The sequence below is a fragment of the Uncinocarpus reesii genome, genomic scaffold, assembly GCF_000003515.1.
Source record: "Uncinocarpus reesii 1704 scaffold_3 genomic scaffold, whole genome shotgun sequence".
Lineage (NCBI taxonomy): Eukaryota > Fungi > Ascomycota > Eurotiomycetes > Onygenales > Onygenaceae > Uncinocarpus > Uncinocarpus reesii.
In genome coordinates this window covers 2,557,219-2,581,790 of record NW_003052498.1, presented here as the reverse complement: position 1 = coordinate 2,581,790, position 24,572 = coordinate 2,557,219, and the positions used below count along the sequence as shown (strand labels likewise).

Here is a 24,572-nt window from a genome sequence, read left to right as displayed (position 1 = left end):
GATTTCGCCCGAAATAAAAGCATCGAACGAAGAGCAATCGACGGGAATACTCGCTGCAAGTTGTCGGGACTGATGTGCCTCAAGTTCAGTGAAATCCACCCGACGGCTTTTGCATGAGATTCGACTTCTTCTAACGCGACGGCACAGCGGAGCCTTGATATTCGCTCAACGACGTTTTCGACAGGATTTTTGTCGAAAATTATTTCTGGATCGTACCTTGTTATCGGTGACGGTCCAATGCGCAGGGTTATATCGCCTGATACAGGCTCCACCACCATGTTCATGCGGCGAGTCTGCGTGAACTGCACTTCGAGGTGGCAATCCCCTGGTTCCATTGATGAAGCGCCCATGCCAAGGTAAAGTGCGCCTAGGCTATACAAAGCCTTTTGGTGAAGGCGCTCAAATGTAATTCGTAGGATGTGCGTAATATGTAGAGAAACGACGCTGAAAAGGATTGACTCGGCACTTAATTGTGTTAAATTAAAATCTATCTCTGTGGCATCAACTTCTTCATTATCACGAACCCAGCGCAGATGCAGGAAAGACGTATCCGTCCCTGCACCTTCTGTAGGCCGTTTTGTGCCACTGCGAATGCCTATTTCGATCCAACTTTTTCCTGGTTTTTTGGTCCAATATTGTATAATCAGTGTGCGATGAAGTAATTCAACGCGCAAGTGGTCCGCCCAGAAGGTGCGCGTAAGGTCCGCTGCCTGCTTAAAAAGGATGGTAATCTTATGGGTCAGCGTGAGGTTATGCATCAAGTTAAAGCATCCAATGAGTCCAAAATTCATCAAGGCGGCGTTAACTTTCTGATCCAGAATTCTTTGTAGTTCCCCATTTGGACATGATGAAGGGAAGAACAAGAATCTCATATCAACAAAAAAGAACTGTGCTGAGTTGGTTTCGAATGCGACAGAAAGATCAATTTCGAACTCGCCAGGAACAATCAAGGTGACCCTCCCATCTTGGATGGAGTGGTTCTTGAAGGCGGAGGGGATGTTATCACAAGTTGTCAACCGCATACTGATGAGCTTGTTGATTCTTCGGAGCACGTTTAGCATTCGCCTTGGTCCTAAAGGTTTTGGAGAGAGAAATCCGAACTACATATCTTAACATTAGCTTTATTTAAGAATGACACAAATCACGATTAGGGCCCTGACCGCTGGTATCGTTTCATTTCCTTCATTTGACAAAATGTGCAAAGCAGTCCCTAAATCCGGGTTTGCCAATTGCGCACCGACAAGGTCTTGTTTCATATTTCCGATTCGATGAAGAACCATTCCATAGAGGCTATAGCGCATACGAATGAAAGCTTGGATATCAATAAGCCGGCTCACTTCGTTCGCCTGCCGACTCCATTGCGAAAGTACTAATAGCTTAATGAATTCGACCCGTTTTGTATGGGCAAATTCAAGAAGCCTTATTTTATTCAAAGCGTTTTCAGTATGTTGCTCGCCGCGGTATTTACCGCTCAGCGGGTTGGCGGATCCTAACCGGGCCACCACATCAACCTGTGATGGCGGGCTGCTCCCTATATCGTTGACAAGTTCGTTCAAGTCATTCCATGACTGCTGGACAACTCTACTGATAAGGCGGGCGAAGGGAAAAAAACCAAGAGTAATATGGGCAAGCTCAGGGGGCAGATCGTCGAGAGACGCTTGATGGCCGTCAGATAGCCTAGGGAATTGTTCCATGAATGAAATGGAAGGATCTCCATCCCCATTCAAGCTGACTCTTCCATTAGGTTGACACGAAATGCGAGATGGACCGCAGTGTGCATCCGCGACTCCTGTACCAGGAAGGACTGCGCCGGAGCCGTCCATGGCTAGACCGGGCATAGCTAGGTCGTTCCGACCACGATTCGCAGATATATTAACTTGTGATATTAGCGGAGTGAAAAGCCTTGAATTTTGTGAAGTAGGATAAACTGAGTCTGAAGTGAGAAGGTCGGCCAGAATCTCCAGGAACAAAAAACGTCGTTGGTGAAGTTCCAAGCTCTGGTCTGCAAAAGGCGGTTATGTAATAACAACAAACGGCGCTAAATATTGGCGACAGCTGACTCAGCACCAAGGGCTCGAAATGGCTAAGAGGTGGCTAAATTGGCGCCGCTTCAGCTGGACTGCTTCCTCTGTATCTTTCCTTCCTCCATGCTTGGAGGACTCTCAATCAAGGCTTTGATCAGATGTATCAATAACTCATATGCAACTGGCTGAACCTTTGCTCTATGTTTATTCTTTTAAATTTCATTTTCTGCCTACCCAGCTGGTTAAGTCTGATTTGCCACTTTAAAGAAAGCTCTTCCCGTTTTCCCATCAATCACAACCCCCAACCTGTTTAACAACTAGAGCATCATTCCTTATACTGTGTGTGTTTGGCTGCTGTATATCCCATGGCAGAGGAAAAACACAGCTGAAAGGATCGACGGCGACTGGGATTTTGTTCATCCTGTGACTTTTGACACTGGCACTTGGGGGTTGCATCCCTGCCCTATTACTTTGACCTATTCGTGTACACAGAAACCTGCCCTACTTCCAGGCTCAAAACATTACGAAGCAAGGATATTTCAAATATCCAGGCCCTTATTGTATTCTATTTGCCGCCCAACTACTCCCTCAGCTAGTTGATTCCAATCATCCCGAGGGAAGGTGCTCCGGCACCGCTGTCCCACAGCTCTGATACGCAGTTTGCTGTTGCTTTAGGAACACCCAGCTTGGAGCAATTAAATACTGTTAATTGTTTGCAACTTACATTACCTGACCATGGCTTCTTCTGTTCATTTCAAATTCAAGTCTCAGAAAGAACCCTCAAGGGTATCATTTGATGGTACTGGTATCTCTGTGTTTGAACTAAAAAGAGAGATTATCAGTCAGAGTCGATTAGGTGATGGCTCTGATTTTGATCTAGCTATTTATAACGAGGATACTAGCGAAGGTATGCATCAGCTGTTTGTACTCGCCTGACACCCCGCTAATACATGTTTAGAGTATGCTGATGATACCGCTATAATACCCCGGTCGACTTCCATTATCGCTCGACGGCTCCCAGCGTCAAGACCTGGAAAAGGTACTGCTGCTCGTTATATTTCTGGTGGAATGCCTGTAACTGCGCGCACGGCTTCGCGGATTGATACGAATACTGCTAGTCGACCCGGAAGTGGCGGTAGCAATATAAAGCCTGATATTACCGTTGCCCAGTCGGAGGATGAAAAGATTAAAGCCGTTCTTAATCTTCAAGAATCTCAATGGCGAGAACAGCAGGAAGATATGGCAACGTTCGTATACATTCTAGTTGACTTACAGTTATGACTTTAACATGGTGTACCTGGTGATTTGCTGACCGTTCATTTCAGTGCAACTCCAGTCCCTTTTAACCGAAACCGTGGACTCCTTAATCCGGTTCCTGAGCACCCCCCTCCTCCAGGCTACCTATGTTATCGTTGTCGAGAGAAAGGTATATATCTAAGACATCTTTGGTTGTGGTACGACTCGGGCATCGGCTTACAATAAGCAGGTCATTGGATTCAAGCATGTCCCACTAATAACGATCCAAAGTTTGACGGCCGTTACCGTGTGAAACGTTCTACTGGCATACCACGCTCATTTCAAAAGCAAGTAGATAAACCGGACTCTCGTGTACTGGACGGTTCCGATGACGACCCAAAACTCTCCGGGGTCATGGTCAACGCGGACGGGGATTTTGTTATTGCTGAACCGGATAAAGCATCGTGGGAGTTATATCAGGAAAAAGCTAGTGCTGCGGCAGCTGCTGCAGCAGAGATTGCAGCGGTTGAGAATGGCAGGCACCTCCGATCTCGTAATCTTCTTTGTCCAATCGACAAGCGTATGTTCCTCGCGCCAACTAAGACTCCATGCTGCAAGACAACCTACTGCAACGACTGTATCACAAACGCTTTGATTGAGAGCGACTTTGTTTGCCCGGAATGCAACACTGAAAGTGTATTGCTCGACAATCTATCAATTGACGAGGATGCCATCGCAAGAATCAAGGATTATGAACTAGAGAGCACGGGGAACATGAAAGAAGAAGCACGCACGACACCCATCGACTCAAAAGTCGATTCAAACAGAGCGCCAAATGACTCGTCAGACCACATAAAACTAGGAAATCCGCAAAAGCGTCCAGCAAAAGATGAAGAGGTACCGAATGACGACTCATATTCTACGAATGCACCGAGAACGAAAAGACAGAAATCCGAGGACCATGCGTATATCGCACAAAATTCCAGTAATCCATCCAACAACGCTTTTCCAATCTCATCCTTCAACCAACCATTCACAACTTTTGACTACGCAGCGACAGGAGATCAATTGCAAACCGCTCCTTTAGCCGGTCCTGATTTTGCGGCATTTAACCCTTATTCCAGCGCAGGAACTCTGTGGAACCAACCGCTAGGTATGAATTATACAGCTCCAGCACATGCCGGATTTTATTCCGCCAATATGACCCAACCGATGGTTCCGATGGGGTTTCATGGAACATCTAATAACATGCTTCCCGGCCAAACTAGCTCTGCTAGTTTTATCCCTAACCAACTATTTCCACCGTTCTCGGTTCACCAACCTCAGGGAACGGCAAGGTTTTCTAACCAGCAACGAACAACATTCAGTGAGCCATTTGCTAAAGAAGAGGACAATGCCTATTTTCGACAACCCGTCAACCCCCATCGACATCAAGCAAAACAAAAGAGGTTGAGACCGAGCGATTATAGAGAGCTCTAAACTGTTGTTGTTATGTTTACACAACATTATGTACATAAATTTGGTTACAATCATTGTGATTTGAGGGACACGCACTAGACAATCATCCTAACCATGTCACTTTTTACTAATTAGCCGTCAATGCAAGTTGTGCGAAATACCACACCCATTCCTTCGTCGTTTGAGAAAACGAAAATACCGGGGTTTGATGCGCGGGTTCGCATGCTGACTAGAATTTCGTAGCTATCCCAAACGAGTCTCTCAATCTCGACGTTGGAGGGTGGATGGGGGAGATTCGAAGTATTGAATAAAATGTATTGACCATTTACTTACGATACCACATGCGGGTAATCTGTGTATGTCGCATTTTCTTTTGGAGTTGGAAAATGCCGTACATCAATGCCTCCGAAGTTGGTGGGCCTTTTAAAGCTGTGTTAGTAGGAAGTACTCAAGCGCCACGAGGCTTACTTACAACCAGGAACATATATGTCCACAGGGACAATCCTATCACATCCGCGGGTAACAGAATAGCTATAGTGATAATAACCACCTCCATTTGCGCAACTTCCCATGCTGATTACCCAGCGTGGGTCGGGCATCTGATCATAGACCTGTCTTAGCGCAGGCGCCATTTTGTTCGTTAAAGTCCCGGCGACTATCATGACATCCGATTGGCGAGGAGAAGCTCTGAAAATAATTCCCAAACGGTCTTGATCGTAGCGAGGTGTTGATAGATGCATCATTTCTACAGCACAGCAGGCGAGACCGAAAGTCATGGGCCATAATGAACTTTGCCTTGCCCAGTTTGCGACCTGATCAAGGGTTGTCCTATTGTAATAAGAGTAATAAGCACAGAGAATAATGTGAGTTTGACGTTATAGGGACGGAGGCGACGTACAAAGCAAATTGCATGGCCCCCTCCCGCTTTTCCTGGCTAGGGAGAGGTACTTCCCTCCGAGGCTTTTTCATTGGAGATATCGAGGGCTCTGCGGTTCTCTCCACATGAGTGATTGCCTGCCCTGCGGACGATGTGGAGAAGCTTGTTGATGCTGGAATCTGGAGGATAGGCAGAGTTGGCCTGCTTCTCGCTATGGAACGCTATTAGCGCATCGGTCAAAAGGCAGTGGTGAGAAGGTAGAAAAAGTACCCTTGAATAGGGCTGCCACCCTTACTCGATTGCAAGAATGCATGGATTTGGAGTATTATCAATTGGACCGAGGTCGTCTCCCTTGCAGTATAGTTGATTTGGCACAGAGGGCTTTCCCACACGGAGGTTCAAGATAGCAAACGTTGTGAGAAGTTGACCCTGAAGTTGAACGAGTAATGATTATTAATAAGGTTGATGTACTGTATGTATGTAATAGTCCAGGGATACATAACCATACACCATACAGCCCTGTATTGACAATGCATGTAATTATTTACTAGGTAAAACTTACACCGTTAATCATGGACAACCTTGAGAAGGGCAAGAGTACTCCGTACAGAGTAATCTGTAAAACAAATTCCATTCCGCCATAGCAGTGTTTTATTAACAGCTTGTGTTGTTACACTTTACCTGGTGTCAACAGAAATATCTTGATGTTGACTTAGCACTTTGATACTAATGCTTTGAATCAGCTCTCCAACTCATAGCAACACACTCATAACCAGGCACAATCTAAGCTTTTGACTGACATGTGTTGTATTCATTAATAACTGCTGAACTTCTCAGAACAGCTCCCCAAACCAAGATTTCTCTCTCCCTCCCTCTGAATTTAGCTAATAGCTCGCAATCAACCAACTGGAACTATTGCCTTAGACTTTGTTTTGAAACATTTGATAACCAAAACAGTTCGCGGCTCTTTCACCTATTTTTACATGTAATATCTTGTCTTGGTTCTCCTTACAACTAGCTGGACCCGAATCCGTCTCATCACAACAGTCCCCTGGTTCGAAGTGTCAGAATGACTGATCTTGTTTCCGTTTTATTGTCCTTCCCTCCACAGCCTCCTGCCCCTGAGATCACATCTGAAATCGAGTATGACCGGAAGGCTCATGTCTTACTTTCGAGCCTCCGTCGGATACCCACAAAAGACTTATTAGGAAACATTACCAGCCGTCAAAGTCTTCTGGATGTGAGTTTGTTGAAGTCCAATTCTACAACTGCAATCTGCTAACTGTTGTTGAAAAGACCCTTGACCCTGAAAAACAGTCCTTGAGCTATTTGTTTGTTTTACTTGCTCACCATCAAGGCTGGGAAACCTCGGTAGATCAGCACCTCTCCGGGCATACACGCCCCGGAGGTGCAGTATGGTGCAAATCTGTAAACTTCCTTTGTGTTTTTGACCCGGTTCAAGTGAGATATGCTGGCCACGAGTTTAACAAACTCGTTGACTGTGTTGCAAAGATTAGTGAATATGCATCCCAGGTATGTTGCCGAGGTACCACAGTCAATCTTGACCTCTATAATTGACGTAGCAAAAGCCTTTAGCAGCTGTCAAACCTGTCAGACAAGCTTTACTTCGATTAGACCCATCCTGTTCAACGTTCACATCAATCCATACAACCTTTGCCCACCTATGCTTGCTAGCACAGTGCTACTTGCCAGCTACTGGTATACTTGATAAGGACATCTGTCATTTTCCGACAGCTGCTGATAAAACCTTCCTCAAACGGTTTCAGCTGCTTCCATGTCAACAGCACCCTTCTAGTGTGTCGTACATTACAATGGCGTCAGGTTTACCAGGCTTGATCAACTACAAAAGCTCTCTGGAATACTTTTTATACGGTGCAATGATTTACATCGGCTTGAAACGATGGGGAAAGGCGCGACATTTCCTAGAAATAGCTATTTCTGCGCCTACGGGTAATTGTATAAGTATGGCTATGGTGGAGGCTCATAAGAAATGGATTCTTGTGAATCTTCTAGAGAAGGGCACGGTAAGGCGGTCTATTGTGCTTCGCACACTCTTTTCGCATTTAAACTAATAATCAATGTAGGTACCGGCCATACCTCATGCCGTTAGTAGGTCAGCGGCAAAAGCATATAAGCCGCTGGTGAAACCCTATAGCGCCCTAGGTATAATTTTCAAAGCAGGCAGCTTGTCTAGATTGGAAGCAGAGATATATGCCGGAATGGATATTTGGCAAAAGGTAAGCCACCCGTTACATATCACGACGGGACGTTGAAACTCGTTTTTTAACTCATTAGTAGGATAAAAACACCGGCCTAGTTTTTCAGCTCCTTAACGCGCTCCGCCGGTGCTCCGTCCTAAAACTTGACCAGACTTTCGCAGCGCTTACTTTGCCTGACGTGTTACGTTTTTCAATGAGTGACCAATTCGACCGAGTGGTGGAACCATTTGTAGTCGAGCTTCTCGCTGCAAGACGACTCGACGCCCGGCTCTTCCAAGCTTCGAATTCTGTGGATCCAACGATTCTTCGTTTTGGCCATTCTTTTGCAACCATGGGAGGCGCGATGGAGACTAGACTGTGGGATCGGTTGAAGGCACAAAAGCAACGTATGGACATTCTTCTGGGTAATGTATATGGAACTGATGTCAAATTGGAACTGGGACGGGAGTACATCGAGGGTCTGAGGAAGGCAAAGTGGCGCAAGAATGAAAGCGATCTAGGCGACAACAGCGCGACAGTTGATTTTGAAGAAGACATGATGGCCGATTTACGGTGACATTGTATGTATGTACAACTTCCCTGACGTAACCACGTAATTGATGGAGTCGATGAACGATATTTCATATAATTCCGTATCCGTTTTTCGATAGAAGGGCAAATTCATGGAAGCAAGACAAATCCTGCAGGAGAAATGGCCATTTAATACATGCCGGCGCCTTAAAACGCGAACCTGAACATGAGAATGAAAAAGAGTCCAGATGCCATCCTGACTAACCGGAAAACGCTACGGGGGTTATTTGATGCCTAGCATCGTTACCTTTGCGGAGATATGGCGGAGCGAAAACATCGTACTAGAAGAATCTAACTAGTTGCTTCCCCACTGGTTGACCGAGCCTCAGCCCGGGGAATGGGCGAGGCCGTACCGGAGAGATTCGTCTGCGCCGCTTTCGGGTTCTTAGTATAATAGTTTGATATAGCCGACTTGATTGCATCTTCTGCAAGCATGGAACAATGGACTACAAACGAATTAGCATGCTGACGAAAGTATGGATATCGCACGTTACATACGTTTCACCGGGGGTAAACATAATTCCTTCGCAATCTCTGTGTTGCGGATCTTTGCAGCATCCTCCAAGGTCATACCTCTGACCAACTCCGTCAGGTAGCTCGAACTGGCGATGGCGCTTCCGCAGCCAAAAGTCTTGAACTTTACGTCGCTGATCGTATTGCTCTCTTTATCGACACGAATCTGCAGCTTCATCACATCCCCGCAAGCAGGAGCTCCAACAAGACCGGTGCCAACGTCTTTGTCTGTTTTCGACATTGATCCTACATTTCGAGGGTTGCTATAGTGATCAAGCAGTAAAGGCGGGTTAGTTTTAAGATGGTATAAAACCTCGCGAGGGGCAGGCGAAACTCATCTTTCTCATGGTAGCTCCGAGATACTGGGAAGGAAGGGCTGGGAGCGAAGACCTTGGGAACGATAGTCGGCCGGATTGGACGCCTTGAAAGTTGACCCCCGGCGCATCTGGCAATGGTCGTGACGGCTCGTCGAAACATTCTGAAAGAAGCAATGGAACGAGAGGGAGAGAAAGGGAACAGCAGTAGCTCAGGAATGCGGCTTAAATCCCAGTAATATTATACAGTATCTAGCGAAAGGATCGATGGTATGTACTGATGGCGGTGGTATGCAGTTTTGATGGCTTCCGGATTCGCCGCCTTCTTCAATCTGAGCGGCGTAACTAGTTTGCGATTAACTAATTTTCTTGCGAGTGATGTCGACTTTAGTCAGCATCGCGGCTGTTCTCCACTTGGCACCGAGGCGACCTGAAGGGAATACTTTGAAGTACTCGGTAGTTATCTATTGTTGAGCGCGCAGTTGCATTTCTTGCAATGTTTGCTAATCCAAAGTACAGCTGGGTTATGATGAGCTGAAGTGTTAAGCCCGCGATTACTCCAAGTGGGAGAAGACTGGAAGCAATGATTTTGTAGGCTCAATTCCCAGCCCTTGTCTTCTAGTGATTAACTCCAGAGTTCTATATACAAAGACTGACCTTGGGCCTGGCTTGAGATTGATTTTACATTCGTTCACTGTTTCTGGATGGGTTGATTTCTGTTAGCAGTGTATGTATGTAACTATGTTACTATTCTACTATATTATCAACTAGTTATATCACCTCTTCTGTCAGCTGGGACAATTCCCCACATCTCCTTAGTCACAGGCTCTTTGGTGATCGAAAGTTTCAAGGTTAAAGAGATTTCTGTGTTGTGCGCAAATCTAATCTATTATAATGTGTATCAACACCTGCAACCCAGCAATATAATAATTTTATTGAACATCATGTCTTTGACAGCATGCAGTCCCTCAGAAATTGCCCAAGCTGCCTCAGCCGTGTCAAGGCAGTTGGCAGCACTCCCAGTCGCGTCTCGCAATGATGCGTTGACGGCAATCCACTCCGCGCTCCGTCAGCATAAAGATGTTGTTTTAGAGGCCAACGCGCGGGATGTTGAGACGGCTGCAGAAGCTGTCAACAATGGCCAATTGAGCCAAAGCATTCTCAAGCGCCTTGATCTCAGCCGCCCCGGGAAATACGATGAAATGCTACAGGGAATCCTTGACGTTCGCGGCCTGACAGACCCACGTATGATACGACTCATCTTCTGCCACTTTGGAAAAGTCAACTAACGTTTCGTCTTTGGAGGGCGTAGTGGGCAAGATCTCGTTGCGAACTTTACTCGATGAAGGATTGGTTCTTGAAAGAGTCAGCTGTCCCATTGGAGTTTTATTGATCATTTTCGAAGCTCGTCCGGAGGTTATTGCCAATATCTCCGCGCTCTCGATAAAGTCGGGAAATGCGGCAATCCTCAAAGGTACATATCCCCAATCGACTCCCGTGCTGCACTCTTTTCTCAAGTTTATCTAGGAGGGAAGGAATCTATTGAATCCTTCAAGACAATATCCCGGATTGTTTCAGACGCCCTTTCTTCTGTAGATTTTCCCAACGCAGCGATTCAGCTTGTCGAATCCAGAGACGTCATCCTTCCGCTTCTAGCTCAAGACAAATATATTGACCTGGTGGTCCCCAGAGGATCCAATGAACTGGTGAGGTTTATAAAAGCCAACACCAAAATTCCAGTTCTCGGGCATGCTGATGGGCTCTGCTCAATATATCTTCACTCTGATGCAGACGGAGAGATGGCGAAGAAAGTCATACTTGATGCAAAAATAAACTACCCTGCAGCATGCAATGCGGTAGAGACACTCCTAGTTGATCAAAGTGTATTGTCCACGCTACTTCCCCCGATCGCGGAAGCACTTCTCGAGCACGGCGTTTCGTTGCGCTGCGATTCCGAATCCAAAGCTGCCCTGATGGCAGCGTTATCACCCAATCAAGCCACGCTATTACAGGATGCCACAGAATCGGATTATGATACAGAATTTCTTGACTTGATCTTAGCTGTTAAAACGATATCCGCTACGCCATCCTCGTCCAGCCTTGATATAGCGATGTCTCATATTAATGCGCACTCTTCGAAGCACACCGACGTTATCCTGACTTCTTCCAGAGAAGCAGCAGAAAGATTTTTGGTTGGTGTTGATAGCGCGGGGGTATACTGGAACACCAGTTCTAGGCTTGCCGACGGGATGAGATACGGGTTTGGCACGGAGGTCGGTATTAGCACGAACAAAATACATTCACGGGGACCAGTGGGTTTGGAAGGGTTAACAATATACAAGTATTTGATTAGGGGTAGTGGCCAAACTGCAGGAGAGTTCCAAGGTGCGGACGGGAAGCAATTCAAGCACGAAGAGCTTCCGATTAGCGATAAGTAAATCAGTTTGGTTGCCACTCCTGGATTCCACATTAATTGAGTAAATTCACCCCTTGACCTTTATCAATGCATTTATTTTACTCGTCGAGACATCATAATAGTACTATTTCGGGAAACAGTCATGGGATGCTTCTCGACAAGAACCGCTCGCTCATGAGTCCCCAATACTGAACAGTCCGGAGAATAAAGAAATCTCGTTTCAAGGGCGCAACTAGCTCGAAAGATGCCACCGGCTGATGACCATGAAAAATAGTAACAAGTATTAAACCTTGAAGCCACGCGACCTTCTCCGTCCTCTAGCTCTCTCAAACTTTCGGCCCTTGCTTGCAACTTTCGGTTTCTACTAGGTAGTCAGCTTCTGAAGCAGAGCACATGCGGAAATCACAAGAGGACACAAAAACTAACCTTTCCACTGTGGGGACCAAATCCGAAGTGCTTGACTGCCTCTCTAGCATTCTTCTTTCCTCGTAGAAGAATGGTGTTTGCCCCAGTGGGAGCGCGAAGAGCAAGTTGATCCAATGTCAAAATTTCACCACCAGCCTTTTCAATTCTAGCTCTCGCAGTGGCGGTAACTCGGAGTGCAGCAATGGACATTTTTGGAACGGTAAGTAGACGCTCGTCATCGGTGATGGTTCCAACCACAACGATGGTCTTCTTGCTAATTGAATCTTCGGAGTTGTCCTTCTTTACAATGGCAACCACACGAGAAAGTGACATTGGGGGACGATTGATACGGGACATGAAGAGACGTCGCAAAACAACTTTGTTGAAGTTTGAGTCGGTGCGCCCTAAGGTCATGCCGTTAGCAAAACCATAGCAGGCTATTCGGAAAATATCTCGTCATACGGGCAAGGAAGCGATAAAGCTTCACCAAGAGCTGAAAGGTAAACATTGTCGCTTTTGGGCGCCTTGCGATGGGTGGTGCGCACATGGTGACGGTCCAAATCGATACCTATGAAGTGATATCAACCACAAACGGTCAGTATTCGATCGTTCAAGCAGCAGGAAGCTGCACGCAGGGAAATGTGACCTCGCTACAAACGTAACATGACTTACCCATGGCTGCGGTCGAAATCGTGGTCTTTTCTCCGGGACAGATTCTCACACCACGAATCCAGGATTGCCTCTTCGTGGTTTTGATCAAAGAGATTTTGATGTGGAGTGTGTGAGCGAAGCCCTACGCTAGGCCAAATACGGAATGACGCGACCACGGTGGAGCCCTCTACTAGAGGCTGGACCTGATAGGCTGTGAAGTGGGCTTACTAATTAGCGCCATAATAACTTCCGAGCTCATGGTCTCGAGATTGATGAAGACATGCAAGACTCTTGTGTAGATGATTTCTGTTGACCATCCATAACTATTAAACCGCTACTATAAATTACTCCGTCGGAAGTCCAGCTTGTAATATGGTTGCGCCTAGAAATATCCCATTCCTACTCAGCGCTAAGTATGTAGTAGATCTCCTCCACTTCACGGAAGAGCCTCCAAGTTCAGTACTCCGGGTGCCCATGTCTCTCCAATATGATTCACTTCAGCAATGAAACGACGGTCTTTAATTTTGATATTGCACATGGACTCTTTGCCATCGGCATCCCCTTCTTCCGGATTGTAGAATGGGTTTTGCAAGAGCCTGACATAAGCAGTCTGCAAAGCTCGAAAAGCCTGCCAAAGGATTGTTAGGTCCAAAATCCCAGGTGGATTGAGGGTCACTCACTGGCTTTAGATCGGAATCTCGAAGGCCGACGAGGAGAGCAAACTTCTCCGGAGTTTGTTTCCCCCCCAAATCAACAATGATGAGAAGCTTCACCTTTGTGTTTGTCAACCAGCCATAAACCGCAAATCTCTCATCCAAAGCATGTAGCAACCCAAAATCTTGGTCGACCGAAGTTTCACGTTGCCGCAACTCAAATATATCGAGCGCTGAGTTGAGAGCTAATGAAAATTCCAGCTGGTTGTTGTCATGGGGTTGGAATACCGAAATATGGAGGAGATTATCCTACAAGATCAGCACAACTCGTTCAAGCCATCATAACTGATGAACTTACCGATTTGCCAACGATTCCAATGCATGCTATAGATGGAAACCCCATCACTCAGATATCATGCAAAACTGTTGCTTTCCAGGCAACAATCAATGGTGTTGGTTGTATCGGCAAACCTTCAGGATGCCGGTTGGTAATCTCTGAGTAGATGGAAATTGTCTGCCTTTTCCCAATGATGTTGCAAAAATTACCTTAACTATACCATAATGCTTGAAGCATTACTGTGTTATTACCAAGACAAGAGCACCATATGATTCAGGAAAAAACTCCAGGTTATGTTCAATCGCATCGACCATCGTTTGATGAACAACTTCTAACTGCATATCTGTGGAGTATCTGATGTTTGCACGGTTTGTTTCCATGACATCACACCAAAATATTGAAGCCAAGAGAATTTGTTCCTCTCTGATTCAACCGTTGACTGTCTGTACAGTGATTCGAGATTTAGATCAATGAATCAAAGTAGGGTTGATGTCTAAATCCGAAAATACTAAAATCCTACAACTAGACAGAGCAATGCGATAATACATAAACCGCCACTACCATCTCAAACCCAAAGAACAATGTCAGGAGAACGCATCGACAATCATCCGACAGGGCGGCAGTCTGCCAAAGGGCGGATATAAAACGTAGGGTTCGCGAAAGGAAGCCGTCGTAAATATCGCCTTATCTAAGAAATGTTGACCACAGAATGGGATAGACCTACACCGCCGAGCTTTTGGTTTTTAAAGGTATAGGTAACGTGCAATGATCGCCTACTAAACGCAGAGAAAGAAAATAGGATAAACACAGTTGAAAAGAGTAAAGGAATACGGGGGATGACCTGTATTTGACATTGGATCCAACTCCCCCGCACGGACACACGAGGAGACTGCTGGATCATCGTTCAGAGCCGGCAGTTGGTCTAGATGACGGCGTTCACAGGAGATAGGACCCTCGGAAGGAACTAGTGCGACTGCCACTTAAAGCGACATAACCTACTCAGCAGTATCAAGCTCATCATGAGCGGGGGTGGGAGAATCCAAGGGAACTGCGACAGATCAATACGACAAAAACACGAAATGGGCTATGCGGAATGAACATACCTTTCCTGTCATCACCATTGGTCCCGTTTTCACGATCCTCATCCCGTCTATCACGATCATCCCTCAGGTCGCGGTCACGTTCGCGATCCCGTTCGCGGTCCCGGTCCCGCTCACGCTCACGGTCATCAGGACTGCGGGAGCGGTCACGACGATCATAATCACGATCGCGTCGGTCTTCTTTTCGGGGGGAATAATCGCCTCTGCCACTACGGCGAGGAGAAGGAGAACGCACTCGACGAGGGGGGGTGCGATCTCGGCGGCGATCCCGGCCTGAGTCAAAACGCCACGACGCAGATGGCGGAGTACGTGCCCACTAGAATGGAGTCATTAGATCTTGAATTCAAAAAGCCCACGAGAAGCTTACCTCAATCTTTAAGACGTCATCCCGACCAATACGTTTGTTGTGCATTTCATGATACGCATCATCTGCATCGCGTCGACTTTCATACTCAACAAAGGCAAAGCTAAGGTAGATTAGAATTGAATAACAAGTCATATTTGAGAATGTTGACACTTACAGGCGGCTCGCAGCTGTCCGGGGCGCTGGAATGTCGCAACGAACAAGACGGCCATATCTTCAACGAATCTGTCAGCACCGATGGGGATAAAGTGGAAGGGAACGGAATATTTGTTTAGGTTAAAAGGCGCAAAGCGAGTCAATAATACGTGAAATTTGCGGGTGAAGTTTGCTGCCAAAGACAAGCACTTATAAGGGAAGGATCCGGGCATCCAGGACGCCGGTAACGACGTGCGCTCGAGAGGTACATGGAAGGAGAAAATGGTCCTCGAAAGATCACGTTTCGGGATAGGAGACTGAAGGAAGAGGGCCGCTCGGTTATCGATGGAGGAGAGCATCCACGAATGGGACGTACCGTTCGAATTCGTAGGCAAGTTCTCGGGCACGAGTTCCGTGGCCAAAGCCGGTGACATACAAAGTTGTGCCGCTGCGAGACATGGTGGAGAGCTCGTCGCGGAGACTGAGGCTAAAGAAAAAAATGTATTATGGTAGGTTGGCACACAACCAACCAGCAGAATCTAGGAAACCGAACTATACAATTCACAAGGCAGGGTAGACAGAGCAACAAGATGTTGCGATGATGCTGATGCCAATGGGCAGGATGCTTGATGGTGAAGGTTGTTGTTTTAAGGAGAAAAGCCTTTTTTCGAAAACGGAATTCTGCTTATATAAGCTCTATGCAATTACATAAGCCCCTCAGTTTCGGGTTAGGAACCTTCTCGTCAGGATGGGTGGCATCAGAAATATTGAGATTGATTTGATCTGGCATTCGGGGTCAAGGGCAGACGCTGTTTTATGGGTGGAATGTGGCTTTCGGCACAATCCCAGTACATTCCGTCAATCCTTTCAATTCCATAAGCGCTCTTTCATGAATTTCATTTGTTTCGGCTCCCGATATCAGATGACAGCCGAACCAAATTCCCGTCAATAGTCTCTGTCCACATTCTGGTGACTTTCTTGTCAATTCGTCTTCACTCAATTTACACCATCTCATTCAAAATCAATTCTTTCGTCCATGGCCAGCTTGGTGATGAAGAGATCAAATTTATTCACCCATAATTTGCACATTGAACCGCCTACTTCACTCCAGCAAAACAATTGTGGATAGCCCGCTCTCGGTCACCTCTGCTTAACACCATATGGTCTAGGTAATCACTCTGTTTGACTATATCTCATGGCTGTTGCTGATGTCCTATCTTCTACTGTAGGCCTTTGAAACACCTTGGCTCGTCCGCAATGAGCCTTGACGGTAAGGAGGGTCCTGCGCCCGACCATCCTACAGAAAAATCAAGTCGCACTTTGTCAAATTTCCCTTCACCATCAACTAGATCCCCATCTCACGTAGGTTATCACCTTTTCCGGCAAGCCATTATGTTGCCACGAGTCTCTTCGTTAAATGTCTAGCTAGCTCACGGTACAGGCCAATACCGTTTCCTGGTATTCGGATACGAGAAAGCTTCTGTCTGAGCCTGTGGTCGCAGCATTCATAGCCGGAGGAGTTGCTGGGGCCGTCTCTCGGACGATTGTTTCACCTCTTGAGCGACTAAAGATTCTCCTTCAAATCCAAAATGCAGGCAGAAACGACTATAAGTTGTCAATTTCGAAAGCTTTGGTCAAAATGTGGAAGGAAGAAGGATGGAGGGGCTTCATGCGTGGGAATGGAACCAACTGTATTCGAATTGTGCCCTACTCGGCTGTGCAGTTTGGGAGTTATAGCATTTACAAAAAGGTAGGTGGAGTCGCATGCATGGCTATCAGCTTCTCTAACACTTTCACACCATAGTTTGCAGAGCCGTACCCGGGGGGTGATTTAAGCCCCTTGAGCCGACTGATTTGTGGAGGTTTCGCGGGAATTACCTCAGTCACTATCACTTACCCCTTGGATATTGTACGAACACGTTTGTCTATCCAATCCGCCTCGTTTTCCGAACTTAAACAAGCCCCAAGCCAAAAGCTTCCCGGCATGTTCCAAACTATGCGCATAATGTACCAAACTGAAGGAGGAATAATTGCCCTTTATCGTGGGATTCTTCCGACTGTTGCTGGGGTGGCACCTTATGTATGTCCTCTTTTCAGTCGTGCCAACCCAGCCATTAACGTTACTTGCAGGTTGGATTGAACTTTATGACCTATGAATCGGTCCGGAAATATCTAACGCCCGAAGGAGACCTCAATCCGAGCCCATATCGGAAGTTGTTAGCCGGAGCTATTTCCGGTGCAGTAGCGCAAACATGCACATACCCATTGTGAGTTGGGTGCAAATCTTGATTATGTACTAGGCTTTGATCGCTTACCTTGTGATTCAGTGATGTTCTTCGCCGGCGATTTCAGATCAATACCATGTCGGGCCTAGGTTATCAATACACATCGATTTGGGGTGCGGTCAAGGTTATCGTAGCCCAAGAGGGGGTTCGAGGACTATATAAGGGAATTGTACCCAACCTACTGAAAGTGGCACCGAGCATGGCCAGCAGCTGGCTTAGCTTTGAATTGACGCGAGATCTTCTTGTCGGTTTTGGCGATAAAGGTGTTTGACCTTCCCGAATGCAACAGTCCGAGTTGGTCGTCGTGACAATACCTATCATGTCAATCGGACCTAATAGAAAATGGGTTTTGGGGCAGGAAAGAAAAAATCAATGTAGAATAATAGATGGACCATCCGGTTGACTACACCGGTGGAAATGTTTTAAGAGGTCTTTTCAGGATGTACACACGGAGGTCTTTTGGTTTGATAAAGTTATTCCAAAGAGCATGGATTTACTTTTATTGGATCATCTGTAGACTCTACAAGTATAGATATGGCGAGAATTCACAAGAGATAGCTTGTACAGTTTATCTACATACTAATCAATTGCTGCGATGTATGTATGATAAATCCCGATAATTTGGGAATAATGTACATACATACATACATACATATGGAAAAAGACTTAGATTGATAGTCTGATTGCTTTCTATCTAGAGCCTATCATTGTACAATTACCTTCAGTGCTTGCAACAAGAGAGCGCAGACGAACCCTTTTGCAACAGACTCTACTTGAAGACAGTCAAAAATTCGTCCGAGGGCCTCACCCGTCGCAGTGGTACCCATACAGCTCACTAGTGCTCGAGGCATACCGTTTGCAATAAATAAGCTTCGAGCTTTGTCCCGTAATTGTTTCCGATCATTTAATGCGCTGGGTTCGTCCTGGTTTTGCGCGCTGGTACGAGATTCGCGCAACATGTTGATATAATCTGCTAGGGCTTTGTGTGTAGTGTGCTTTTGTATGACTGAATCTTGGATAAGCAGACGGATAGCGTCAAGATTTGGATTGCCAGGTCGTAGTAGGAACGTTTTGGCAGCATGCAACAGGCGTTTTCGGAATTTCCAGGCTGAGGATAAGCCGTATATCTCATTGACAACTGCAAACAGCAATTCAACAACCATGATGGTCTCGTCCTCTGAAAGAGCAGTTTGTGAATTTGATGCCAGGTTTGTAAATTGTGGGTCCTGAGGTCCATCGTTAAACTGAGGATATTGTTCGCTGGAATTAGAAACGGAAAGCTTATCATCACGGATATCTAAGTGTGGGCTCCCATTGTCAGTCGGACGCTGTATTTTCCTCTCTATTAGATTACCTTGGGGGGTGGATTGTGGTGACGAGTCCTGAGGGTATTGGACGTGATCTAAGACAGATTCGCAACCCCGCTCTTGAAGAGTGTTAGGATCTATTGGTATCATCGAAGCCGACGGGATTGTAGTAGGTACTTGAGCAGACTCTACAGATGGCGGTACCGGCTTGTATCCATGGTCATATAGCTGAGCCCGCTCGAGGGGTAATTGTTGGGTTTGCGTTACCGCAGAGGCGGGAGGTTCAGCTGTCGCCTTCCTGGGTCCCGAATGACTTCGAAATACGGGGTTTTCAGTGCTAGCCTTCTTCGATCCGGTTGTCGCCGAGTTAAACAAGCCAGACATCCCGCCAAACATTGCTTTACCCCCTTCTGCAACACCCTTAGGGGCAGTACTTATGACACCCAACATCCCTTTGCCCATGTTTTCTAGCACCGTGGGGTTCCGGAACGGAAACCCCATCCGAATGGGGCCAGGCATGGATTGAGACCATGTTCCTAAGTCTTTTTCGAGGAATCTTTTCATCCCTTCGCAGTCGGCAAGACATTCATGACGTAATGCGCTTTGTAAATATCTCTCAAGGCGTTCGCGCAAGTCTTGCCCATTTCGATTCTTCCAACTCGGTAGATCGGAATGTTGCAGTGAGAATTCGGTGATACCAGAGACCACGGATATACGACGTAAGGTTTCATGAAGCGATTCGAAGTCGGTATATTTCCTTGCAATCATCCAGCCGGTAACATGCGATCTCTTTAACTCGATCTGTAAAAGATATTCGACAGTGGGCTTGGAACGCAGAATACCATCGTTCGTAGAATAGTCGTCAAGAATAGATACCGATGCGTTATGAAATTTCATAGCGACTGAGGTCACTGCTTCTGGTAGGTCGTCATGAGAGCGAGCAGAGGCCACATTCGGCTCTTTTGAAAGATCGGAGCCGTCGGTAAAAGCCGGAGGCGCAGACTCATCTTCTGCAACTGCATAATCTTGTATCTCAGGGGCATTGGAATCCATACTATCACCATTTTTCAATGTAAGAGGTAGCACTGGAAATTCAAAAGGGTCGATATCATCATGGTAACGTCTAGGTTGAGATAACCCTTGGTCGGAATTAGCCGCTCCATCAAGGTTGCGGTTCGGGGAGCCTGCCCTTGTATCTCGGTTTGCATTCAGAAGTAACGTTGGTTCGGATTCGGCCAGATGGGTTTTGATTGCGTTGAGGCGTGGTTGGTCGGCAGGTGGTTCCTGGCCCTTCGTTGAACGTGTGTTAGTGATAGTTGAGGGGAGGTCAAGAGGAACAGGTTCCAGATTGCTGTTGCTGACTTGGTCTAAAGCATCCAATCCAGCGTCTATCGCATTTATAAACTCGGGCTCCCCAGTTTCGAAAAGGTGAATAATCCAACCATTGATGTATTCTGGTGCCGAGCATGTTTCAATGATGGATGTGAAGATAACGCCGGTGAGTATTTCACGGAGAAAAATCCTGACCGGCTCGCAGTTGTAGCCACTGGGATCAAGGAATAATTTTAATAGTTCATTGGCCATAATGCTTAACTTTTCCTGCTGTTGTTCCACTGACAGAATATTCGCCAGGCCACTCTCCGGGCTTTCCACCAAGTATGCATTTATAGCTTCGTCCACCGATGTTTTCCCGGTGTTAGTAGGACCAAGAGCCAATGATAGCTCGCTGAGCAACACAATCATGACCGAAGAAGAATTCATGACAAACTGTAGGAAAATTTCGGCGGGCCTTTTGTGCCCAAGATGAGCGGAGACCGAGCAGACAAAGCGAACAAGATAATTGCGACAAGCATACGGAAAAGTTTGCTCCGCAGGTAAAATTGGCTCATACCACCATCTATGGTCTTGTTAGAGACAACGTATAATTCAATGCAGACGGCCGACTTACCTTACATAATCTTCAACCACAGCATCTATGAGTGCTTTCAAAGCAGCAGCGAGAGCGGGGTGCAATTTGGAAAGATCGAACTCATCAGTCCGTGCTTTGGACTGACAATTAGCCGGCATCAACTGTGTTGAGGCCCCTTCCAATCGCATCAACCTTGCGGCGACTTCAACGCCAAGCTCACGACGTCGTCTTTTCGTTTCATCAGTTGCGCACCTGCCAGAGGCGCTACCAATCTCATCCCACCATGCATGTAACAACACACCGCCGACGACGCCGAACAAAAGTAGGGCCAACCGCCCAAAAATAAGGTACAGGCAGGCAAGTAAGCCAAAAGCAATGGCGACAAGGGAGCCTAAGTTACAGCGAGACAAGAAATTGGCAGCTTGGCTGACGATCGAGGGTATTTGTGACTTCACTGCAGGGTCTTGTTGTAAATCATCTGCTGAAGATGCAGAAGGGGTATCAAATGAATCAAGGGGTGCCATAGCACATCGAATCCTGGCTTATTCTTCTCTCCAACTTTCATTGACAAAGGAGCAAGAAAATTGAGAGCCTATCAGAGCAGAAACATGCAGTTGACCTTCAACATCTGACCCAGCGATAGAAGAACACGAAACTCGGATAATTGGATACAGGAGCAATGAGACAATGAACCCTTACGTTCCAGAACGATGGTCATAAGAAAAGAGGAGTACAGTGCGGCAACTTGAATGCGTCAAGGAAACGGATCCAAAGCAGAACAATATAAAACGAGGTTGAATATTAGACCAGGAGAGCTCCAGCTTCTAGGCTCTGGTCCCAAAAGGGCAAGTTAATCCGAGATCGATATCTTATCTGATGCGACTCATGGCTTACTAATCCTTCGTCACAGTGATACGAAGGTCGCTTGGCAGCCGCGGCTTTCCGGCTCTGGTCTCGTGTACCGGACGTGTACGGGCTGAGTCAGCGTAACTTAACTCCAGGGCGAACCAAAGTTTTTTCCTTGGGCTCCCGATTTCGCTGCGATGAATTCGGGATTCTCTTTCTCCTCCACAGAGGCCTTGCTGGATCGACCAGGTTGTTACCAACATCGATAGATATCTTTTTCGCCCCGTTTCCCCCCCGCCTTTATCTCTTTTGCCTGGTACTGGCAAGAACCGTTACTTGAGAACCCTCAGCGCCTTCGACTTTTTCGCGTGCCACTCGCTCCCCCCGTCGGCATGAAAGTTTTCGCGTCGGAATGCATCTTTGACTACTCCTGGGAAGAGGTATCGACCGCCAATTGGCGTAAATATTGCCCATGGAACAGTAAATCCACACATGTCGTTGCTGTCGATGTTCTGTCACAGACATTAAATCCAAACGGAATAGTAAGTTTTGATATGACTTGGTTTCAAAGTGTTTCCTGAAGCAATGCTGATTTGTTTCCCCAATAGTTACGGACGGAGCGTTTAATTACATGCAATCAGTCTGCTCCACAATGGATCCTCAACCTCTTTGGAGGCTCTTCGACATCGCATGTCTACGAAGTCTCTTATGTCGACCCAGCTTCCAAGAGAGTCACCATGTGTTCCACAAATTTAACATGGTCAAATGTCCTGAGCGTTAGAGAAACCGTGATCTACCAGCCATCGCAGTCAAAGCCAGCATCGAGAACAGAGTTTAGACAGGATGCACAGATAACCGCCCTTTGCGGTGGATGGCAAAAAGTAAAGAATAAAATTGAAGAGCTTAGCGTGGAAACGTTCAGCCAAAATGCAACTAAGGGACGAGAAGGGTTTGAAGCCGTCCTTGAAATGAGTCGACGAGTCTTTAGGGAACAGAAAGAGATGGAAGCTTTGCAAAAAGCCCACCAATAACAGAACGTTGCAAACGCCATCTCTTTAGCACCAACCCTCAGCGACTGTTTACCTTCAACGTATTGCTTCTCTTGCAGCAGAAAAGTTTGGAGTTTGGGAACATTACACCTCGTCAATTTGCTTCGAAAAAGCACTGGACCAGCGATTTTCGAGAGCCATGCCGTCCGGGAATGGCGTAATTGATTGATAAGAAGGCGTTTCTGGCGCCACGGGCATTAAACGTGGCATGACAGCATAGCATTGCTTGTATATATTGTATCATTACTTTAGACCACCCTTTATAACCCGAAATGGGCATTAACGTAACTGTCCATATCTACCTTTTGCTCTGATCTTTAACTTCACCCTCATTGGCCTTTGATCGAACACGGTTTGCAAGAATCACCATTTAACCTAAAAGCCCTCCTAAGACCACTCGGCCTACTCCTGCAACCTCGCTCTTTACGCTACTTCGACTGGCATCTTCAAATTCGCGCACAACACTCGACATTATCACCTTCCGCAATCGTGAATCTGCCTTTGCGAACATTTCGCCCAGTGCGCCTGTACAGACCGACGGACTCGGCACTAAAGTCATCAATCTATTATAACAGTCAATGAGCACATCACACAGGGTAGCAAATGTTTCGAAAAAATCGGGGTCGAAAGGTAACGTGGGTGTCAACAGGTAGGTATATTCTTCTCCGGGAAGAAGATCAGAGGCCTCAGAATTGGATGGAAAGGACGCCACCGTAGAGGCAGCATTCGTGGTAGATGCGATATTTCCTGTCATTGCCTTCAGATCGGATTGATCGCTTGACTGCATGGGTAGCCCTATTTCAGTTGCTGAACTCGCTCTTCTAGCTTTGGGCCCAGTATGCGTTGATCGTTTAAACATTTGTGGGATACGTGCTCGTGCAAGCGATGACGCAGAACCGCCATCGGCAGGGTGTATTTGCTGGAACGCTTCGAACTCGATGAGGAGTGCATTTAACGAGCGGAGATACTCAAACGGGTTCGAGCTGATGTCCAAAATCGGCGGGACGGATAGTCCTAGCAAAAGATAGTTGATAGCTCGACGGGCCAATTTCCGCCTCTCAAAATACGGTAAACGGGAAATATCAGCCCTGGTGAAATGGATAGTATTGAACCAATAGACTCGGCCTTCATGCCTAGATTTTCCAGTCTTGTTATTAGTTTGGCTTTCAAGCTCTCGTGAAGCAGGACACCAGATACTAACGCCTTTCGTAAATAATCTAGAGTCTGTATCCGCTTGCTTGAGATCTCATGGATGTGTAGATATATCGCACTTGCATTCTGGACACTGTACGCCGTAGCAGGAGTTTGCGGCGGGGCGCTGGCCATAACATTAACCGTTTCGAACGCAGAGGGCGCAGTGTACATATTCTTTGTTCGAATTGGAGGGGAGTGAACGCGGCAGTCTACACCCTAAAACCATGACCACATTGACGATGTGGCTCTTCCAAGGCCTGTGGCAGGGCTACTGAGAGGATGTTCAGTGTGTAATCAACGGATCCAAGAGCGACAGGGCATACCAGTGTCTGTACGCAGTTCGTAACCCTCTCCTCTTTTCATGCTCAGGAAAATACCACGTGGAAAAGGGCCGGAGACAGGGCCATAGCTTGGTTGTAGTGGCTGAGGTTCCTCATCACAAGGAGACAGTTTCTTGGGACGCGAAGAGATATCCAGAGCGGAATTTGATTAGCTAACTAACTAGTTAGTTAACTAGCGCATTCTGGTGCTGTTAACTAATTTCAGGGGGTGTATTTTTGGTAACTAGTTACTGAATAGTTATCCTCCGCAGGACGGAGTACCCCGAATCCGTACCCAAGGCTTTTCCGCCAAAGCCTTCCTCCTCGCGACAGGATAACATCTCTTGCAATATTGGTATGTTTATGCGC

The 24,572-nt window shown here is 46.6% G+C and overlaps 13 protein-coding genes across 13 annotated transcripts in view; 5 read left to right on the top strand and 8 right to left on the bottom strand.

The window, feature by feature from the left end:
- Positions 1 to 1,838, bottom strand: part of UREG_05673 (uncharacterized protein) — a gene marked incomplete at both ends in the record, with an annotated part of 3,350 nt that extends 1,512 nt beyond the window's left edge. Inside the window, 2 exons of the mRNA XM_002584938.1 lie at positions 29 to 1,100; positions 1,161 to 1,838. Of these exons, the coding sequence (XP_002584984.1) occupies positions 29 to 1,100; positions 1,161 to 1,838 (1,750 nt within the window). The remainder of the gene's footprint in view (positions 1 to 28; positions 1,101 to 1,160) is intronic.
- Positions 1,839 to 2,759: 921 nt separating this feature from the next.
- UREG_05672 (uncharacterized protein) lies at positions 2,760 to 4,739 on the top strand (the record flags this gene model as incomplete). The annotated part of the gene is made up of 5 exons (XM_002584937.1): positions 2,760 to 2,931; positions 2,983 to 3,271; positions 3,350 to 3,450; positions 3,511 to 4,413; positions 4,435 to 4,739. 5 exons carry the CDS (start codon positions 2,760 to 2,762, stop codon positions 4,737 to 4,739), a joined length of 1,770 nt encoding a protein of 589 aa, XP_002584983.1.
- Positions 4,740 to 5,043: 304 nt separating this feature from the next.
- On the bottom strand, positions 5,044 to 5,687 carry UREG_05671 (NADH-ubiquinone oxidoreductase 19.3 kDa subunit; the record flags this gene model as incomplete). Its single annotated transcript, XM_002584936.1, has 3 exons — positions 5,044 to 5,147; positions 5,191 to 5,546; positions 5,617 to 5,687. 3 exons carry the CDS (start codon positions 5,685 to 5,687, stop codon positions 5,044 to 5,046), a joined length of 531 nt encoding a protein of 176 aa, XP_002584982.1.
- A 977-nt stretch (positions 5,688 to 6,664) lies between these two features.
- Positions 6,665 to 8,391, top strand: UREG_05670 (uncharacterized protein; the record flags this gene model as incomplete). Its single annotated transcript, XM_002584935.1, has 5 exons — positions 6,665 to 6,835; positions 6,892 to 7,128; positions 7,179 to 7,640; positions 7,701 to 7,853; positions 7,915 to 8,391. 5 exons carry the CDS (start codon positions 6,665 to 6,667, stop codon positions 8,389 to 8,391), a joined length of 1,500 nt encoding a protein of 499 aa, XP_002584981.1.
- Positions 8,392 to 8,696: 305 nt separating this feature from the next.
- On the bottom strand, positions 8,697 to 9,395 carry UREG_05669 (iron sulfur cluster assembly protein 1; the record flags this gene model as incomplete). Its single annotated transcript, XM_002584934.1, has 3 exons — positions 8,697 to 8,851; positions 8,904 to 9,181; positions 9,232 to 9,395. The coding sequence occupies 3 exons, from the start codon at positions 9,393 to 9,395 to the stop codon at positions 8,697 to 8,699; spliced, it is 597 nt and encodes a 198-aa protein (XP_002584980.1).
- Positions 9,396 to 10,176: 781 nt separating this feature from the next.
- UREG_05668 (glutamate-5-semialdehyde dehydrogenase) lies at positions 10,177 to 11,670 on the top strand (the record flags this gene model as incomplete). The annotated part of the gene is made up of 3 exons (XM_002584933.1): positions 10,177 to 10,477; positions 10,545 to 10,706; positions 10,829 to 11,670. 3 exons carry the CDS (start codon positions 10,177 to 10,179, stop codon positions 11,668 to 11,670), a joined length of 1,305 nt encoding a protein of 434 aa, XP_002584979.1.
- Positions 11,671 to 11,931: 261 nt separating this feature from the next.
- On the bottom strand, positions 11,932 to 12,600 carry UREG_05667 (50S ribosomal protein L18; the record flags this gene model as incomplete). Its single annotated transcript, XM_002584932.1, has 3 exons — positions 11,932 to 12,009; positions 12,075 to 12,457; positions 12,516 to 12,600. 3 exons carry the CDS (start codon positions 12,598 to 12,600, stop codon positions 11,932 to 11,934), a joined length of 546 nt encoding a protein of 181 aa, XP_002584978.1.
- A 540-nt stretch (positions 12,601 to 13,140) lies between these two features.
- Positions 13,141 to 13,760, bottom strand: UREG_05666 (uncharacterized protein; the record flags this gene model as incomplete). The annotated part of the gene is made up of 3 exons (XM_002584931.1): positions 13,141 to 13,332; positions 13,385 to 13,666; positions 13,716 to 13,760. 3 exons carry the CDS (start codon positions 13,758 to 13,760, stop codon positions 13,141 to 13,143), a joined length of 519 nt encoding a protein of 172 aa, XP_002584977.1.
- Positions 13,761 to 14,689: 929 nt separating this feature from the next.
- Positions 14,690 to 15,293, bottom strand: UREG_05665 (uncharacterized protein; the record flags this gene model as incomplete). The annotated part of the gene is made up of 3 exons (XM_002584930.1): positions 14,690 to 14,742; positions 14,798 to 15,110; positions 15,162 to 15,293. 3 exons carry the CDS (start codon positions 15,291 to 15,293, stop codon positions 14,690 to 14,692), a joined length of 498 nt encoding a protein of 165 aa, XP_002584976.1.
- Positions 15,294 to 16,550: 1,257 nt separating this feature from the next.
- Positions 16,551 to 17,849, top strand: UREG_05664 (uncharacterized protein; the record flags this gene model as incomplete). The annotated part of the gene is made up of 5 exons (XM_002584929.1): positions 16,551 to 16,655; positions 16,735 to 17,043; positions 17,098 to 17,373; positions 17,424 to 17,560; positions 17,621 to 17,849. The coding sequence occupies 5 exons, from the start codon at positions 16,551 to 16,553 to the stop codon at positions 17,847 to 17,849; spliced, it is 1,056 nt and encodes a 351-aa protein (XP_002584975.1).
- A 433-nt stretch (positions 17,850 to 18,282) lies between these two features.
- UREG_05663 (uncharacterized protein) lies at positions 18,283 to 21,318 on the bottom strand (the record flags this gene model as incomplete). The annotated part of the gene is made up of 3 exons (XM_002584928.1): positions 18,283 to 18,875; positions 18,933 to 20,782; positions 20,834 to 21,318. 3 exons carry the CDS (start codon positions 21,316 to 21,318, stop codon positions 18,283 to 18,285), a joined length of 2,928 nt encoding a protein of 975 aa, XP_002584974.1.
- Positions 21,319 to 22,032: 714 nt separating this feature from the next.
- Positions 22,033 to 22,671, top strand: UREG_05662 (protein MSF1; the record flags this gene model as incomplete). The annotated part of the gene is made up of 2 exons (XM_002584927.1): positions 22,033 to 22,182; positions 22,282 to 22,671. The coding sequence occupies 2 exons, from the start codon at positions 22,033 to 22,035 to the stop codon at positions 22,669 to 22,671; spliced, it is 540 nt and encodes a 179-aa protein (XP_002584973.1).
- Positions 22,672 to 23,059: 388 nt separating this feature from the next.
- Positions 23,060 to 24,054, bottom strand: UREG_05661 (uncharacterized protein; the record flags this gene model as incomplete). The annotated part of the gene is made up of 2 exons (XM_002584926.1): positions 23,060 to 23,822; positions 23,891 to 24,054. The coding sequence occupies 2 exons, from the start codon at positions 24,052 to 24,054 to the stop codon at positions 23,060 to 23,062; spliced, it is 927 nt and encodes a 308-aa protein (XP_002584972.1).
- Between the last annotated feature and the right edge of the window lie 518 nt (positions 24,055 to 24,572).